Raw genomic sequence first — 17,647 nt, forward strand, 5'->3', positions numbered from 1 at the left:
CTTGTCCCTCCTGTTCCCTGCAAGAAAGGCACCGCAGCCCATCCTATCACTGCCAGTTTAAAGGTCTGGAGACTGATCCAGGAAATACTGAGGCAAGAGGATGACATCAGGTCCAAGGTAATTTTGAGCACCGTTGCAGAATGCACTCCCTCACCTCCTGCCCAGCTCACCTGGCAGCACAGGATCACACACAGGTACAAACCATCACCACCACGGCCCAGCTCTGGGCTGCCACCATGCCAGGGCCCTCTGTCACCTCCCCATCTGCTCTGTCTGGGGCAGTTCACTCCACGCAGCACCAAGGACCTGGCCCAGCCCTTGCTCAGTGATTTTCTTCCTCTTCCATCACTCTGTTTCACCATCAGTTTAAATTCTCCATGTTCTAGGGGGCATAGAGCAAGAGAAAGGACAGAGGTGACAGTGCCAGCAGGGCCAAAGAGGTGTCACTGCCACACATCTGCCCAGAGGGACAGGCTCAGCAAAGCTGGACTGAGCAGGCCAGGGGATGGGGGAAAGTGAGGACCATGAGGACAAGGAGGGTGCAAAAAGAAGCCAAAGTCCCCCCCAGCACAGGGGAGGCTCATCACAAGCAACAGGAGGCTCTGAAATCCATGAGCAGCGTGGAAATACAGAGCATTTTGGGCACTCCCTGCTCAGGATATCCCCATTCACTGCCTCCCCAGGGACCACGCAGACAGAAAGAACCACCAAGATCTGATTGATTTGAAAATACATTAACCATAGAGAATAGAGCTTTAATTTTTCTTTCTCAACAACAAGGAACAGTTTACATTAAAAAAAAAAAAAACCTCAAAAGCATGAATAAAATAATATAAAACAGATATTTTACCACAGTGTGGAATTCAGATAATCTAAGAACATTAGCAGCACTTCTACAAATAGATTAAAAGCTGTAAGTGCTCATTAAGCTCAGATCGAGCAACTCCCAGAGACCAAAATGGCATCCAACAGAGAAAAGCAGCAATTCTGTGTAGGGCAACAGAAAAGTCTAATGCCAGGACACCAGATACATTCAAATCCCTGTGCTGAGGGGTAATTCCCTGTCCCACAGAGCCACATGATGGCTGTCACACCCTGTCACCCTGCCTGGCTCTCCAGAACATTCCTTGAACAAGGGAAGTGACAATCGTGGGTCTGAGGTTACACCCATGTTGCATTTTCAAAGCTTTTCATTAATTCTGTTTGGGAAAACAATTTCTTCCCTGGCTTCTGGGAATTACTCTCCAGAGAGAATGAATTTCTGAGAATTTAAGTCAATCTTACATAGTCACAACAATGACATTTTTAGTCTCGCAGTATCCAGGATCAGGATTTCCAATTCTTTATTGTCCTTAGCAGCAAAACCATACTCATTCCTAAAACTTCCATGTATTTAAGATCTTGTGCATAGTTTCATCTTTAGCATTAATTTGTTAAAAAATAATTTTTAAAAAAAGGATAAATGGTGCTTCCCCCCCCCTCATCAAAGCACTGATGCAAAATGCTCTTGCTCCCATCATGTCCCACTGCTGATGGCTCAGGAGCCACCATGGAGAAGGGACTGTCCCCTGCAGCACCATCCATGGGCTCTGCTCAGCTTCCATGTGCAAAATCCATCTATAAAAGGAAGCTATTAAACTACTGAACAGGAATTTAAGGTGGAATATGCACCAATCCAAAATTAAATTAGAAATTAGATTAGATTAGACACATTAAAAGACTTCCACTCCTATTCCAACCATGTACATTCTCCAGGAAGTTCAGGATTCGGGCAAAGTTGGGAAGGAATCCACACACTGAGCTGTGTGAATGTGTGGCTATGGTGCCAAATGGCCTCAGCCATGGCCCACGTGACCACCAGAGGAGAGAAAAGTGGCCACACTGAGAACCACAATGTTTAGATGCCTTAATCAGTGAAATATTGCTTATTCAGGGCAATGAGGATGCTGACCTTGAGTGGAAAAGCAGGAACAATCAGCGGCATTTGATCTACTTCAGGGCATCTGAAAAAACTTTTACAGGAATTTCTGACAGAGGTTCTGGTGAGTTCCAACCCTTCCATAGTGCTAGGAAGGGTTGGAACTCCATCTCTACATTGTGCTCTATCAATTTGTGCTCACACCATAGGAAAGTGCTGAAGGCAAGCCCAGAACTGCTCAGCACTCAGGGAAATTCCCCAAAGGAATGAGAAATAAGACAGAGGTTTGGATGACATGACCATCATTTTGGTCCTACTGATCAAAGGCTCAGAGGCTCCCACTGTGCCTCTAGAGAAAGGGGATTTAGATACTGTAAGATATTTCAAAAGCAAACTTAGGGGATGAGAAGCCCAAAACTGGTCCCATCCCTGGTCAGAGGCCCATTGGCTACAGTGGCTCCCAGTGCAGGGGATGAACCTCAGGAAAAACCAGGAAAGAGAGGGGAAATAGGCAAAATAAGTAATAAATAAATAAAAAACAAAGAATAAGAAGAACTTCATCCCATAAACTGCTCTTGGCCACAAGGCTAGTGTCTCCAGGGATTGAGACAAACCTCTTCAACAATTCCAATCTTTTTTCACCTGTCAGTGACCAGGGCTGACACCTGCAGTTCCACTAATGGCTCACATTGCACTACCAGGTGCATTTGGGTAAGTTAAGGGATGTTCCCCATGCCAGGAGCTGGATGACAGCAGGACAGCGACACAGCAGGAAGTTCCCATGCAAAAAAATCCCTCTCAGTCTTCATAAAAAAACATTCACAGCAAAGCCATTCAGGGACTCAACACAGCAAGAGAAAAACTCCCAGGAAAATCACACATTTAGGAACAAACAACTTCTGAAGGGTCTGCACAGGTGACACCAAAAGAGATGAGTACCAAGAGCTGGTTGGAAGGTTGCAAGAGCAGAAAGCTCAAATGCAGGAAGAGAATCCATCTGTGACTACCTCAGGGGAACACAGGGGCAGGACACAAACACTGAGAGGATTTACACACACCGAGATTATCTGAGCTCAGCAGCTTCAGTGTGAGACAAACCTCAAACCCCACAGCAATGTGGGAGCTCAGTGAGGGGGTGATGGGAGCTGAACTCAGCCCATGGAGCCCATCCTTCCTTCCTTCCTCAGGCTCAGCTTGGAGTGACTGGGGCAGGGAACGTGGGCTGGCAGCTCATGCCACCCTTGCAGCAATCTCCTTGGAAGGAATGGAGTTATGGAATGGTTGGGGTTGGAAGGAAACTTAGAGATCACCCAGTTCCACTCCCTGCCACAAGCAGGGACACCTTCCACTATCCCAGGTTGTTCCGAGCCCTGTCCAACCTGGCTTGGGACACTTCCAGGGATCCAGGGTGTGCCAGTGCCTTATAGTGCAGAATTTCTCCCTAAAATCCAATCCAACCCTGCCCTCTGTCAGTTTAAGGCACAGAGCTCCAGCCCCTGTTCCCACAGAGCCAACAACAGGCTAAAATAGTCCTGGGCTGGCAGTGCCATTGTGGGGGAGCTGCACTGCACAGAGCTGCTGGGATGAGACATTCCTCTTCCCCAAGGGGCCAGACAAGATTACTGTATATGGACAAGCCTGGTGACAGGCCTCTCCTGCGTGGCAAACAGGCCATCCCGGGCTGCACGGCTGGGAGAGATCCCTGCTGGCTTCCAGCACCACGACCGCCCTGTCAGAATTCCAGAACAAGGCTTTATCTCATGGGGATCCAGCAGGGGGGCAGAGCCAGGCAGGAGAGGCTGAGCCCAGAGAAGACCCACAAACAGCTGCACAGAAAAACCTTTGTCTTTCAGCTTCTTAACAGCTTTTAACCATCAAAGAGTGCCCCAGGCTCCTAGAGGGGTCTCACTGTGGGTCCCCACAAGCACAAGAACTTGCCCAGGATACAGCTGAAATATATCTTTTTTATATTAGTGTTCCCTCTTTTTTTTTTTCCTCTTGTCCAGTTTTAAAGTCAGAACCAAGGTGAAGCCAAACTGAGGTTGTGATGGTGGCTCTGCTCTGAGCTTCCTGTTGCCCCACCAGAACAGCTCTCCCAGCACAGGGACAGTGACAGATTGGCACATCATGGAATAGGTGCTATAGAAACCACACAGTTCTTAGAAGCAAAAGATTTCTCACCCGTCCCCCCCCTCAAAAAATAACCCACTTAGTTGACATATTTTCTCTCTATACTGTATATATATTATATATAGACACGATTCTCTGGTAAACATTTACAAGATATCGTAAATAACATTGAAAATTTCTATCTCCATTTGCACAACAGAGCGCACTCACACGCCAGCACACAAGGACACACAGTCAGGTACAATCAATAAATAAATACTTTTTCCCCCCCCAAGAAATTATTCAAAAAAACACTGCTATTGAGCGGCCCAAAGACACTCTCAGTTAATACAGACAGCAAATATTGTGCAGAATTTCTTGGCTGTTTTTGTTTAAAAACCAAGGAAAGAAGCTTGAAAGGTTTAGTGTCAGCAATGTTGCTTGGTCAGGTGGTGTTTAAGGTGACCTGTAGGTCCCTGGCCCTCAGGAAAGGGAGGACAGACACTTCCCTTTCCCTCTAGGCAGGTGACAGACCTTCCTAGAGCCCTGGGGGAACAGGAGCAGCCTGGAAGGAGGGAGGACACGAGCTTTTCACTCTTGCTTGGTGGAAAGATGAAAGATTCTCACAGGAACTGGCAGATCTCAAGCTCTTTGTTTCCTGTGCTACTGCAGCCCAGCACCCTTTGGGGTTTTACTGCTTCAGGGAATTTCCCAGATTGTTGTACACATCTTTTGGGATTATGAGGAGTGAAGGGCTGCCCATTGCTCTCCCCCTTCCTCAGCCCCTTCCCCAAAGGGTTCAGGACGTGCCACTGCCTTTTCCAGCTGTGACCTCCATATCCCAGAATACAGAAATTGCTGATTTGCTCAAAGACAGCAAACCACTGCACCACGCTGCTCAGACCTTCCCTGAAGCAGCACTTTTCTCCTGTGCACACTGACAACCACCTTTTTTCTGCCAGCAACATCTGACACGTGCCACGAGCCAACACAAACCACCACAGACAGATGTTCCACAGGGGGAGGAAGGGCCCCTTTCCCTCCTGTGGGAGCACTCCAGCAGCAAGGCAGGAGCAGGGCCAGAGGAGAGCACACACACAGCACACATTGCACCAGGGGGGAACACAAATGTTTGCAGCAAAACTTGAGAGAAAGTACCCTCAGAGAGAGCTCCAGCCCAGCACTGCCCTCCCGGGCTGGGCTGGACCCTCCATCCACCCACCCCTCTCCTTTTCCTGTATTGTTTTTACCTGAGTTGAAAAATGACTCCGAAGCCTCTGCAGGGCAGCCTGTGTGGGACACAGCAGCTGGAGAGGCACTTCATGCAGTGGGCTCCAGGCTGTGCAGGAAAAGTGGCCACACAAGTGCATCTTCCCAAAGCAAAGCCCATTCAGGGACCTTGGGCTATTTTCCCCTCACAGGCCTGTGGGGAAAGCCCACCAAGACCTAACTGGAGATGCTCAGTGGGTTTAGGGACTCAACAGCCAGCCCTGAAGCTGTCAGAGGGAAAGTCAGGATAATCAGGAGCTCTGACTTGCCTTCTGAGTCCTTCCCTCACAAGAGCTCAGAGGAACAACAAGAGACCAGACTCCTACCACAAGCAGCTAAAGTAAGGCAGGTAAGAAAACCTCCAGCCTGGAGTTCCCAGAGGAGGTCAGGACCAGATTTCCCAGTGTTCAGAGAACATTAAAGAGGCTGTATTTTGAAAAATAACCCCAATGCTGAATTTGGAGCTGTTCTGAAAATACATCCAGACATGAACCTCTCGTGTGCTCAGATATTGTAGGAACAAGGTAAAATCCCAGGGAGAAAACACAGCCCTAAAAAAAGATAATACTGAAGGGGAAGCAATGCATTGAGGGACAAGATCAAAAGAGGAATTTCTGTGATCAAAGTGCCCGCCATTACTGGCAGAACTTCGTTGTGTTGGTGAGAAGCTGAGAACTGGCAGCATCCCTGCGCTGCCTGGGCTCTCAGGGCTGGCTGCCTTCCCACACCACAGGGAAGGGCTGCCCAAGGAAGCAGCTTTCCAAGGAATCAGCTTTGCCTCTGTGCTACCAAGCCCTGCTCCCCCAGCCCCCGAGCTCCACCCTGGAATGTGGCAATGCCTGGGCAGTTTTGGTGGCCACGGCAGCTGCTCCGAGGCCAGGAAGCCACTGCCTGGTCCTGCTCCCAGCACAGGAACACACCTGGAGGGATCTTTGGTTGAGTCACTGCAGAAGGTCTGAGCCTGGGCCTGTGCTGAGCCCAGGGGACTCCCAGCTCACATAGCAGCACATGTCCCACCACCTGAGTCCCACGGGTGTGGCACTTGGAGAAACAGGAGAAGGGAGGAAGCGTCGGAGGGGAGTCCTGGCTCTTTGGGTGCCTCGTCTGCCCCGGCTCCTTCATTTGTTCTCAATCAGAGTCTGCACTTTATAGACCAGGTCCCGAGCCAGCTTCAGGATCTGCTTGGTGTTGTGGCGCTCGGCCATTTCTGCAACACACACCAGCCAGGTCAGAGCAGAGCAGCCCCTACCCCACATTCCCAACCTCCCCTGGCAGGGCCACCTGGCTCTGCAGAGCCATCCTTAACCAGCCCAAACCTCAGCTCCCTCCAACACATCCAGGCTGGCCCCTGCTGAGGAGGGCAGGTGGATTCCAGCCCCATCAGATCCCTCAGAGCTCTGGGTGTTAAACATTCCCACACCTGAGCAGCTGCCCCAACCTCAGCCCAACAGAGCATGAGCTGTACCGTTGAAAAACTTGATGATGTCTGTAAAATCCATGTTGTTCTCCAGGATGATGTCCCGGTACATCTCCACCAGGGCCAGGGCTATGAAGAGCACGTAGTGAGCAGAGGAGACGTGAGCAGCAGCCCAGATGGTCTCCCAGACAGCAAAGACATCATCATACACCAGCTCTGTGAGCAGAGAACAGCAGTTACCACTCCACTCCCCCCACCCAGGCTCACAGAGCTCACAGCAGCACTGGGGGGACACACTGGGTGCTTCCTTCCCACAGGAACCTGCTGCAGCTGGAAGCAGAAGTCAGTCATCTGTAGGGAGAAATATTCTGCCCAGCAGCAGGTGACAAAGGCCCCAGGACATAGTCATGGAAAAGCTCAGCAACAGGTCTGGAACAACAGGTTCTGTATCTAGACAGAACAATCAGCCAAACATAAACCAGGGAAAAATTAAAAGGAATTTTTAAAAAAGTTTAAACGTGCTGAGAAGGCTGGAAGCAGACCCTGCCCCACCCTTGGGTGCTCTCACACACCTCTCTTGAAGTCCAGGAGAAACCATCGGTAGCAGAAGTAGAAATGAGTGTAATCCCCATTCTGGTGCATCAGCTCAAAGAGCTCAGAGTCCAGAATCTGTCAAGAAAAGCAAAAGGAAGCTCAGGAATGCACACACAAGGCACCAGCCATCCCTCTGCCTACTTCCCTCCATCCCACTGCTCCCCTCCTGCACCAGCTCCTCCCTCCCTTTCCTGCACACACTGCTCCAGGCTGTCCTTAGAGCCCCTGTCCCTCCTGCTCCCCAGCACTGAACCCCACCCCAGCCCCTCCAGGACCAGCTTTCCCCCTTGGGTGTGAGGAGCTGCCATCCCCATGCCAGGAACTCACCTGGATCAGTGACCTCATGTTGGCAAAGTGGGTGTCCATGGCTCCTCCGTGGGGGAAGTTCTGGTTCATCCTCTTCATCAGCTCGGTGAAGCAGCTGAAAGCCAGAGCCTCTGTGCAGGGAGGAGAGAATCACTGCAGGGCTGCACGGCCACTGCTGCTCCTGCAGCAGCAACATCCCTCCAGAAAATCCAGCCTGGCCCCAGGGCGGGCTCCTGGGAGCCAGACAGCATCACAGGATCCTGCTCCACACCTCCAGGCACTCCACTGCAAAGGGCCACCACCCAGCTGGCACCTCCCCACACAGGGACAGAGAAAGCAGAGCCACTCACCATCATCCAGGATGACCAGGAGAGGGGCCAGCAGGTCACACATCCCCTGCACATAGCCAATCTCAATGTGCTGCCAGATGTAGCTGTGTGAGAGAGCAGGAGAGGTGACCTGGGACCTGAGTGCCACCACCTGTCACCTCCTTTGCCCATGCCCTGTCTCCCTTCCCGGGATGCTGGGGTAAATCACACCTGTAATTCTGTTATCCCTATGCTGTAAATGATTAAATTCTTGTGGTGCCTCCCAGGTAAGGCATGCATGGCACAGTCCTGGATCAACACCCTGCCATGGCCATATCCATGGGCTGTGCCACGGCCGTGCAGGGCACATCAGCACAGGGAAAAGAAAAATGGCAAAGCACAGCACAGTGGGGTCATTGGTTAAAGGGCAGAGACTGATAGAACTTGTTCATCTCTCATTCTCATCCTTCTCGCTCCATTCATCCCCTTGGTTCTCTCTGCAGACACTGCCTGCCTCCCCTTCCCATTCCCAGTGTCCCAGGAAGCACCCAGCCCTGCAGGGATATCTTCCCTTTTTTGGTAGCAAGGCAAAATGTGTTCACAGAGGACTCAGATCTGCTGCTGGCACAAGGGAAAGTTCTTTTCCATCCTGCCCACTGGTTTTCCAAAACGTGCTGTGCTGAAGGTCTAATCTCAGCAGAGATCTCCAGCTCTGGCTGTTGGGTGAAGTGACAGCACTGATGGAAAAGCAGCTTCTCCTCATGTTTGCAAGATGAGTAACAATATTTTATCCTTTGCTGCCTGTGAAGCAGCAGCTGAGCTGGAGCTGGTCTGAGCCTGAGTGTCACTAGCAAGCTCTGAGTCACAAGGGCTCAGAAATGCACCCAGGTCTGGCTCTCTCCTGGGATTTTGGGCAGGCACAAACCATTGCAGTGCTTCAGGCACTTTCTCATTAGCACCACAGCTCTGATGTGGGCTGATCCTCATTGAAACATTTTCCAGGCATGCTGCAGGAAGCAGATGGGCTGCACTGGTTCCTGGGCAGCCCAGGGAGCCCCTGCCTTGGCCAAAAGCCCAGGACACAGCAGTGATGGGGAAGGAGAGCCGGACACCTCGGTCTGGGACCCGCCACCTCCTTGGAGCTGTGACCGCAGTGCTGGGTGACGAGGGGAGGAAGGCAAGGAGCAAAACTCCATAACCACACCACAGTCTGAGGCTCCAGCCTGCAGGTGGATCCCGGGAAGGCCCCCAGAGCCCCCACCTGCACATGACGTTGCGGAGCTTCTCCAGGTTGGCGGGGGTGAAGTACCAGTAGTTGCGGTCACAGCGCTGCACGTCCTTCTCGATGCGGTGCAGGTTCACCGTGTACATGTCCAGCAGCTCTGGCTGCCCAAAACAAGAGCAGAGTTTATTTGTTTTCTAGTAAAAAGCATGGAGAGAGCTGCAAGGGCAGTGGAGAGACAGGCCAGAGCTTGGGTGGAAAGTGGGAGTTGCCCTGCGCCCAAATGCAGAATCAGCACAGGGTAAATGCAGGTAAATCCTGCCCCTCCAGTCAGCCCCAGTGAGGCACATCTGGAGTGTGGTGCTCAGTTCTGGGCTCCACAGCTCAAGAAAGACAAGGAGCTGCCAGAGAGATTATTTGGGGTCTGAAGTATCTCTCTGATGAGGAGAGACTGCAGGAGCTGGGCCTGGTCAGTCTGGAGAAGACTGAGAGGAAATCTCATAAATCCATACAAACATCTCAAATGATGTACCAAGAGGAGAGTGCCAGACTCTTTTCAGTGGTACCAAGTGACAGGACAAGGAGCAATGGCCATAAACTGAAACACAACAACATGAGGAAAAACTTCTTCCCATGCAGGGTGGCAGAGCCCTGGAACAGCTGCCCAGGAAATGCATGGAAATTCCCTCTCTGGAGACATCCCAAACCCACTGGGACACATTCCTGTGTCACCTACCCCAGAGGACCCTCCCTCGGCAGGGGATGATCTCCAGAGGGCCCTTCCCACCCCAACTGCTCTGTGGTCCTGGAGGCAGCCAGGAAGGAACCCCCCCATGCCAGGTCTGTACTTACAGAGTAGGTGACGCCCGTGGAGGAGAGAGCAGCTGGTTCACTGCTGGTCAGATCAGTCACAGTCAGAGAGTCCAGCTGTGGGTACAGACTCTCCATCTCTGGCTCCTCTGAGAGGTTGTCCTCACTCTCCACCAGGCTCTGCTTCTCAGCCTCGCTGTCTGCCCAGCTCTCCACCACAGTCAGGGCCACAGTGTCACTGTCACGCAGGAGCCCTGCCGAGCCCTCACCCATGGGGACAAAATCCACGCTGCCACCAGTGGGAAATTCACCTTCCAGGCTGTCTTGGCCCTGCAGCTTCTCCTGCTGGACACCGTCTGTGTCTGGTGGGGCTGGCAGGTCGGAGCCAGCAGCCTTTCCCTGGGAGCTGGAGGAGGATTTGGTGGTTTCCAGGGCACTGTCCTCGTTGCTGAAGCTGCGCTCCGAGAACCCCGATGTGATGGAGAAGTTTTGGGAAGAGGGGTGCCCAGAATCAGGGGAACACGTGCCGTTGGGGACTGTCCCATTGGGGATCTTGCTTTGTTTGCCATCTTCCAGCTGAGAATCTACTTCAGTCTGCTCCACCTCATCCACAGATTCAAACACCTGCAAAGTGGGAAGCATTCAGCAAATGTTTGGAACATGGGTACTGCATCCCCAAGAGCTGTGCACTCATAATGCCCAAGTTCCCAGCAGTGGAGAGGGAGGAAAATCCCTCTTTATCTTCTTCTGCCTGGATATGAGTTAGTACTTGGTCATTTGCACAACTCCAAGCCCACAAACCCCTGCTCCAAAGGACTTTGCTTGGCATTATATGCTGGCCAGAAATTTCAACAGGTGTTAAACACCCAGGCGTGAACAGAGGGAGCAGCCATGGACCTTCAGGACATCCCACTACATCCCCAAGAGCTGTGCACTCATAGTGCCCAAGTTCTCAGCAGTGGAGAGGGAGGAAAATCCCCCTTTAGCTTCTTCTCCCTGGCTTTGAATCAATGCTTGGTCATTTGCACAACTCCAAGCCCACAAACCCCTGCTCCAAAGGACTTTGCTTTGCTTGGCATTATATGCTGGCCAGAAATTTCAACAGGTGTTAAACACCCAGGCGTGAACAGAGGGAGCAGCCATGGACCTTCAGGTGTGAGGCCACAGGGCAGAGCTGGCAGGTGAACACTGAACACCCCAAGCAGAGCACAGATCTGACATGAGCAGCTCCAAAGCGGGCTGGGGATTCATTTACCTCTTCCAACATGGGTTCTGTTTGCCAGAAATCACTGTGGTTGTGGTGAGGGGTCAGCCCAAGGAAAGCAGAGCTGCGGGGACAAGGAATGGAGGGACAAGGTGCTCACCTGGGTGCTGGAGCTGGAGTCGCTCTGCAGCCGGGCGTGGTTCTGCCGGCCAGAGCTGCAGCTCTGCGAGGACTGCAGGGGACAGGGAGAAAGGCAGTGAGAAACAAAAGAAAAGAAAAGGGGTCAGGGAGAGGGAGCTCAAGCAGAGGTGGCACTTCTGCAGGTGAAGAACAAGCAGAAAATGCATCCAGTAAATATCTGACCCATGATTTTCCTGTCACATCTGTGGTGCTGCATCACCCAGCACAGTGTCCTGCCTCAGCCCCTGACACTGCTGGGGAGGTGACAAAGCCAAAGCTTTGTCAGGTCAATGCACTTGTTCAAGTGCTGTGTGTTGGGTCTGAAGGAGCTGCTTTCCTCTGGCCTGCACGAGGTCACGCTGCCTCCCTGGAGTGCGAATTTCTACAAATCTCTGTCCTAATTTGGCAGCAATGCAGCTCAGCCCAGCTCCGTTTATATAAACGATGAAGTCAGGCTATAAAACAGTCCCTCCAAGCATATTCACGCTTTTTTTCCTTTTCTTCAAGGACAAATATTGATGTTTTAAGCCAGACTCGGTGGAAGCAGCTCCTCTCAAAGTCACGAGCACTGGGTTCTGGCTTCCAGCTGAAGCACAGAGGGAAGGGCTGGGCTTTGCAGGCACCAGCCTGGCTCCGTGGGGTCCCTCTGAACAACCAGCCCACAACAAGAGCAAGTCCTCCCCATGAACTGAGCAGAGGTGCAGAGCGTGGCCATGACATCACACACAAACAATAGGATTTTAAGAAAATACAGCACATTCAGAACAGCAGTTGTCCCCACCCTTGTATTGTGGGTGTTTGCTGGGCAGGGCTCTGGTGGGGAAAGGAAGGGCGACAGTTTTCCTCCATTACCATGGGAGCACTTAAAACAGGAAATTTCAGGTTGAGATGGGAAAAGGGGGGAACTTTGCATGTGTTCACTCTGCCAGCTCCCTTCCCACGTGGGTCCAAAGGAAGAGCCACGGTGGAGATGCTGAGGGGATAGGAATAATTCCCAGAGCTTCAGCCAATGGAGCAGCATCTCTGAGAGCTGCATCATCCAGTTCCACCCTGCCCCTGGCTCCGACCTGCCTTCCCTGCATCTCTCCCTCTCTGGGCACACACGTAGCCTGCAGGACTGGGGTTGAGCTCATCTCTTTCCCAAAGCACCCACATAAACTTCCCAGAAGGAAGCAGATCAAATCTCCAGCGCTCACCTCCCCTCTGGGCCAGCAGCCTGAGGTCAGGGAATGCTCTGCCATGCTGGGCTCTTCTCCTCCGAGGACAAAACTCTCATGGAAACACTCCCTGGACTCTGTTCCCAGGGCTGCCTTTCCTTTCACAGGCTTTTCCCTCCACACCCTTTGGTTTGGGCTGTGGATCTCATTCCTCAGTGCATTGCTAAAAGCCAGTCCCAAGGTGCTGGGTGTCCCCATGGATGACACAGTGTACTGAGGGTGTGCTGAGGCTTCTTCCATGCTGGAAAAGGGAGCCAGGAGGCCCTCCTTCACAGCCCCTTAGTGCCAGGAACATGCTCTTCCTCCTCACCCCTACCTCAAACCATCTCCCATGGAGCTAATCCTGCCCCAGGAGTGCATCAGGTAAGGAGTATTTTCACTTAGACAGAACAGAGTGAACAACAAGACAGACAGGTGGGCACAGGTCAGGGGAGGAGGCTGGGCAGGACCTGTGTCTGCACCCCACAGGGACTCTGGGTGGGCACTGCCCAAGCCCTCACCTCGTTGCTGATGGTCGAGTCCCTGTGCATCATCCTCTGGATGTGGGAGTCCAGACTGGCCCCCGAGGAGCACTTGGCCAGGGCCGCGGCGTGGGACTCCTTCTCGCGCTGCCGGACGATGGCCTCGCAGCCCAGCCACTCTGCCATGGTGTGCTCGTAGCACGCCCGGGTCTGCTCGTCAGCCTGGGACACAGGGGGACAGGGGCTGGCAATGGCTGTCCCTGGAGAGCCCCAGAGCAGCCCCGGCTGTGCCCCACACAGGGCGGTGCACATCTGTGTGAATTCGCAGCACACAGCCACACTTACCCTGCACAAAACGTGGCCAAAATTTGGATGGAAAAATGCCCGTCCATCTCCTCCCTGCCCTCCCAAGGTGCACAAGGCACTGAACACGAGGAGTTGCACAGGTCAGTGACAAGCTTGGCCCTACCAATTCCTGCTGATCCAAGGGTTTGCCCCACTCCTACCTACAGCCCAGTCCAGAGTGGACAGGAGGCCCAGTAGGCTCACAGGGTGTGCTGAGGCTTCTTCCATGCTGGAAAACAGAGCCAGGAAGCCCAATGCCATGCTTCACAGCCCCTAAGTGCCAGGAACATCCTCTTCCTCCTCACCCCTACTTCAAACCATCTCCCATGGAGCTAACAGACCTCTGCTAGCAGACCCCTGCACTGGGCAGGACCAGGGCACACCAGTGAGCACCCCGGGCTGCTGAGCTGGCAGCACACCCTCACCAACCTCCTTCCTCTCTGCCTCTGTCATCCCAAACTGGTAATGGCCCAGCAGGAAGGGCCACACCGCCTTCCTGATCTCGTGCTGGATCCCGCCGTAGTAGATCAGCCGCAGCAGCTCCTGGTCCTCGTAACTCTGTGGGAAGAGCCTGGGTCAGGGCTCAGGCACAGCCAGGATGTGCAGGTGCCCCCAGCCTGGCTGTGCCACCCATCAGCACCACAGATGATGCCTCAGGTTTTAGCTTTTATGTTTTTCACATCCTGTGCTGCTTTGGTGGGCAGCTCTGAGCTTCACATTAAGGGACAGTGAGCTCTCTTCACAGAGTGTAGATTCCTTCTCTAGCTGGGGACTAAGGACAAATGATCCAAATCTCAGGCCCAAGAGCATAAAAAACATAGACTGAAGAGAGAAAAACAAGTATGGGGCTTCATGGGCTAAAGATATAATTGGACAATTAGCTCCAATATGCAAATGGAGCAGAACTTATAAAAGTGAGAGACCCTGTAACTGGTCATGCATTTTGTGACCATTTTGGCTCATCTTGGGTGTAGCCTTGGCTGGGCTCTTGTGCTGCCCAAGGTGGACCCATTGAAGCCTTCTAATAAATACCTACTTTATTTTTTAACTCTGTCTCATCTCTGTGTTAGAGAGCCCCCAGCCTCACTGCCTGTGATCCCTCAGACCCCAGCCTGGGCTTAAGCAGAGTTAGAGGCTGCTGTGGGTGGACATTTTGGCTCTCCACACCAAAGAGTGGCCCAAAAAGTCACCAAAGCACCACTGCTGTGCCCCTGAGCTGGCAGCACGTCAGGACCCCACTCAGGACAGCAGCAGCTGGGTGACAGACACTGCTGCAGGCAGGCTCTGAGCAGAAGCACTTGCAGAAGAGCAGTGCTCACTCCTCAGCTCTCACATGCCAAGGATTAGGAGCCTCAGGCTCCGTGCAGCCTGGGACAGCCTGGCTGACTTCCCTCCTTGAGGAACTTCTTGACGTGTTTCACCACCTCCCCGTGCTACACCCACTTCAGTGACACAGCCCCGGGCACCACCTCCCCGTGCTACACCCACTTCAGTGACACTGCCCCGGGCTCCCCGAGCCCAGCAGAGCTGGTGTGTCCCCAGGGATGGCCCTACCGAGCTGTCCTGCAGGTATCTGTGCCAGATGTCCACGGTGAGCCCCGCGCTGGCGCTGCAGGGGACATCAGGGGACACGATGTTGTGGTTCACCAGCGCCGACAGGTGGGTCCTCACCGTGGACAGGTGTCTGCAGTAGGCCAGCCCTGCAGCAGGAACACCCCACCTTCAGCTGTGGAACTCCAGGAAACACGAGGATGAAGAGCAGGAGAAAGCTCTGGTCTCCTGGGGGAGATTCCCTGCAGCCACATCCAGCCCTCGGAGCAGGGAGTCTCCAGGGACAGGTCCCTCATCTTGTACCCCAGTGCTGCTGCTCACGGGGCTCAAGGCTGACAGTCAGAGCCCAGCTGTTTGCTCCCCACCCTGAGCACGTGCAGCAGGCTGGTCCCAGCTCCCCCAGCACCACTCCCAGCCCAGGACCTCACCCCTTCTCCTGTCACACATCCCAAGGCAGCAGCGGGGTGACAAGTACTCACATCCATAGAAGGCCCGGGACAGGATCTGGTACTTCATGTTGTCACACAGCAGCTTCAGTGGAGCTCTGCCAACAGAAACACAGAGGATGTGAGGGGGAGAAGATGCTCCTGTGCATCCCCTCAGCCTGGCTTTGATCCCACTGATCCAGCTTTGCCTGCAGAGATTCACCAGGGTTCAGAGCAGCAATTCCTGCTGCCAGGCTTGGAGCAGCCGAGATATCCCAGATGCAGGGACAAGCCTCGCCTCAGCCACATCCCAGTGACCCTGCCATGGCTCCTGGGCACTGAGCCCTGGCTCTGCTGTGCCCCTGTGCCCTCGTACCTCTCGTGGCTGCAGCCATTGGCCGGGCCCCCGTCGGAGGAGCCGCTCTGGGAGCAGGAGGAGCAGGAGGATTTGCGGGTGCTGGGCTGCCACATGGGGGGCAGGACAGCCCCTGGAGCGTCCATCAGGTCCTGGGGCACTGCAGGAGGGCAGAGAGGAGCATCAGCTAGAGCCTGGCACTGCCCTGCAGTCAGGGAGCTGCAGAGAGAGCTTTCATTGGCAAACGCAGCATCCCACTCTTGCCAAGGAGGCTCCAGCCACCAAGCAGGGGTCACCACAGGGAATCACAGCACTGATGAGCTCAGGAGAAAGGAAAGGGAACAAAGAGCACTGATGAGAGAGAACCATTGCTAGTTAACCAGCTAATTCAGAAAGCTGATCTTAAACTGCTTCGTGCTGACCAAGGCAGAAACCCAACACCCAACGCAGAGGCTCCAGAGAGAAAACAGGATTGAAATCAGCTGCTGCCCCAGGAAGAGTGGATTACTGGAAGGGAAAGGCCCATCCCTCGAAGGATCCCATCCAAAGTTCAGGGAAAGAAGGGAGCATCCAAATCTCAAGAGAGGAGAAGAAGACTTGGATGAAGAGGTTGAGAGGGACAGCAGGAGCTCTGCATGCTGTCACTTGTTAATCCCTGCTTAAACTCAAAGTGCTGCTGCAAAGGCCTCGGGTCCTGCTCAAATACCACCCACACACAGCCCAGGCCATGAAGAATAATCCTTTTTACTCCTCTTTGGAAATTAAATTGTGGTAGAAATTTCATCTTCTGGCTGGGCAAAGGTGTCCTCGCTCTCCCTTGGTCTCCCTGGCTCTCCCTGCTTGTGATAAGGAATAAATTACATCAACAGGAAAAATACTGAATTATTCCCACAGAAGTCTCTTTCCCTCCCACTGAGGGAGGGACAGTCAGTGGTGACAGGGACAGCTCTGCAGGAGCTCTCAAGTGACAACACAGGTGAGCTGAGCACCAGACCCGACCAGCAGCTCATTACACTGATGCCCAGAGGTGCCCAGAGCAGCACGGAGAGCTCGGGATCTGCCAGGGAGACTCAGACACCACTTGGGGATCACCACCATCTTGCTTCCAGCTGGAATCTTCATGATCTTCCCTCTCCCAGCAGTCACAGGTGCAAGGAATGGGTGAAAAGCACCATTAATGGCAACTAGAGACACAGAGAGAGGACAAAGGCACCAGTGAAAGGGGAGAAAGGAAGAATCCGTGGAGAAGAGAGAATGATGCAGTTCCACCCCTGGCTGAGGAGGTGCACAGGGAACAGCACAGGCTGTGATGATGCCAGATGAGGAGGTGGCAGCAATTCATTTCCCAGAAAATGTGGCCCCCAGCATAGAATTTTAAGGGGGAGATCAAAAGGCAGCCACAGAAAGGCACATCTCTATCTGCTGTTTTAGCTCCAATCAGGTTTTTATCTGACTCACTGAATTATGTTAGTCAGCTGAAGGCAGAGAGAACCAAGTATAATCTCAACTGACGTTATGGAGGAGTCACAGCGGATGTCATTTCTCCCTCATAGCCTCCAAAAAGTAGGAAAAAGGCTCCCATCCGAATTTCAGAGCTTTTTTAACAAACACTCCACAATTCTTCCATCTAAAACTCATTCTCTCCCCCTTCTAAAGTCACCTATGATGTCCCCAGAGGTCAGAAAACAGTCCCTGGCACCTCACAGAAGAGTGAGGAGATATGTACAGACATTTCAGCCAGGTTCAGATCATTCACCACCAGACATGAAGAGGCATTTCTGCTTTGGAGAATCCAGCAGCATCCCCTCCCTCGAGTTAGGGACTGAAGGCAGGTGGGTGCAGCCTGGCAGCACCCAGGGCAGGGTGCTGGGACCTCCCCTTTGTGCTGCAGGAGCCATGCTGAAGGAACATCAGTGGATTTAGTGCAGCCTGGGGGCAGCAAGGGAAGAATCATCC

The 17,647-nt window shown here is 53.0% G+C and overlaps 1 protein-coding gene across 4 annotated transcripts in view; it reads right to left on the reverse strand.

Annotated features, from left to right (window-relative positions):
• Positions 1-3,157: 3,157 nt before the first annotated feature.
• The window catches only part of SGSM1 (small G protein signaling modulator 1), a 33,530-nt gene continuing 19,040 nt past the window's right edge, over positions 3,158-17,647 (reverse strand). For 2 of the 4 annotated variants that reach the window (XM_039724448.1, XM_039724447.1), the window contains exons 13-25: positions 15,713-15,851; positions 15,391-15,455; positions 14,915-15,060; positions 13,790-13,918; positions 13,055-13,237; positions 11,318-11,389; positions 9,996-10,577; positions 9,183-9,307; positions 7,964-8,046; positions 7,635-7,744; positions 7,286-7,382; positions 6,762-6,929; positions 3,158-6,503 (exon numbers count right to left, since the gene is read on the reverse strand). In XM_039724448.1, the coding sequence (XP_039580382.1) occupies positions 6,415-6,503; positions 6,762-6,929; positions 7,286-7,382; positions 7,635-7,744; positions 7,964-8,046; positions 9,183-9,307; positions 9,996-10,577; positions 11,318-11,389; positions 13,055-13,237; positions 13,790-13,918; positions 14,915-15,060; positions 15,391-15,455; positions 15,713-15,851 (1,988 nt within the window). In that variant the 3' untranslated portion in view covers positions 3,158-6,414. Of the gene's footprint in view, positions 6,504-6,761; positions 6,930-7,285; positions 7,383-7,634; positions 7,745-7,963; positions 8,047-9,182; positions 9,308-9,995; positions 10,578-11,317; positions 11,390-13,054; positions 13,238-13,789; positions 13,919-14,914; positions 15,061-15,390; positions 15,456-15,712; positions 15,852-16,704; positions 16,876-17,647 lie in introns of those variants that run through there. The other 2 variants (XM_039724449.1, XR_005629304.1) reach the window with 2 other exon arrangements.

This window comes from Passer montanus, unplaced genomic scaffold, assembly GCF_014805655.1.
Source record: "Passer montanus isolate IOZ18808 unplaced genomic scaffold, ASM1480565v1 scaffold53, whole genome shotgun sequence".
NCBI lineage: Eukaryota > Metazoa > Chordata > Aves > Passeriformes > Passeridae > Passer > Passer montanus.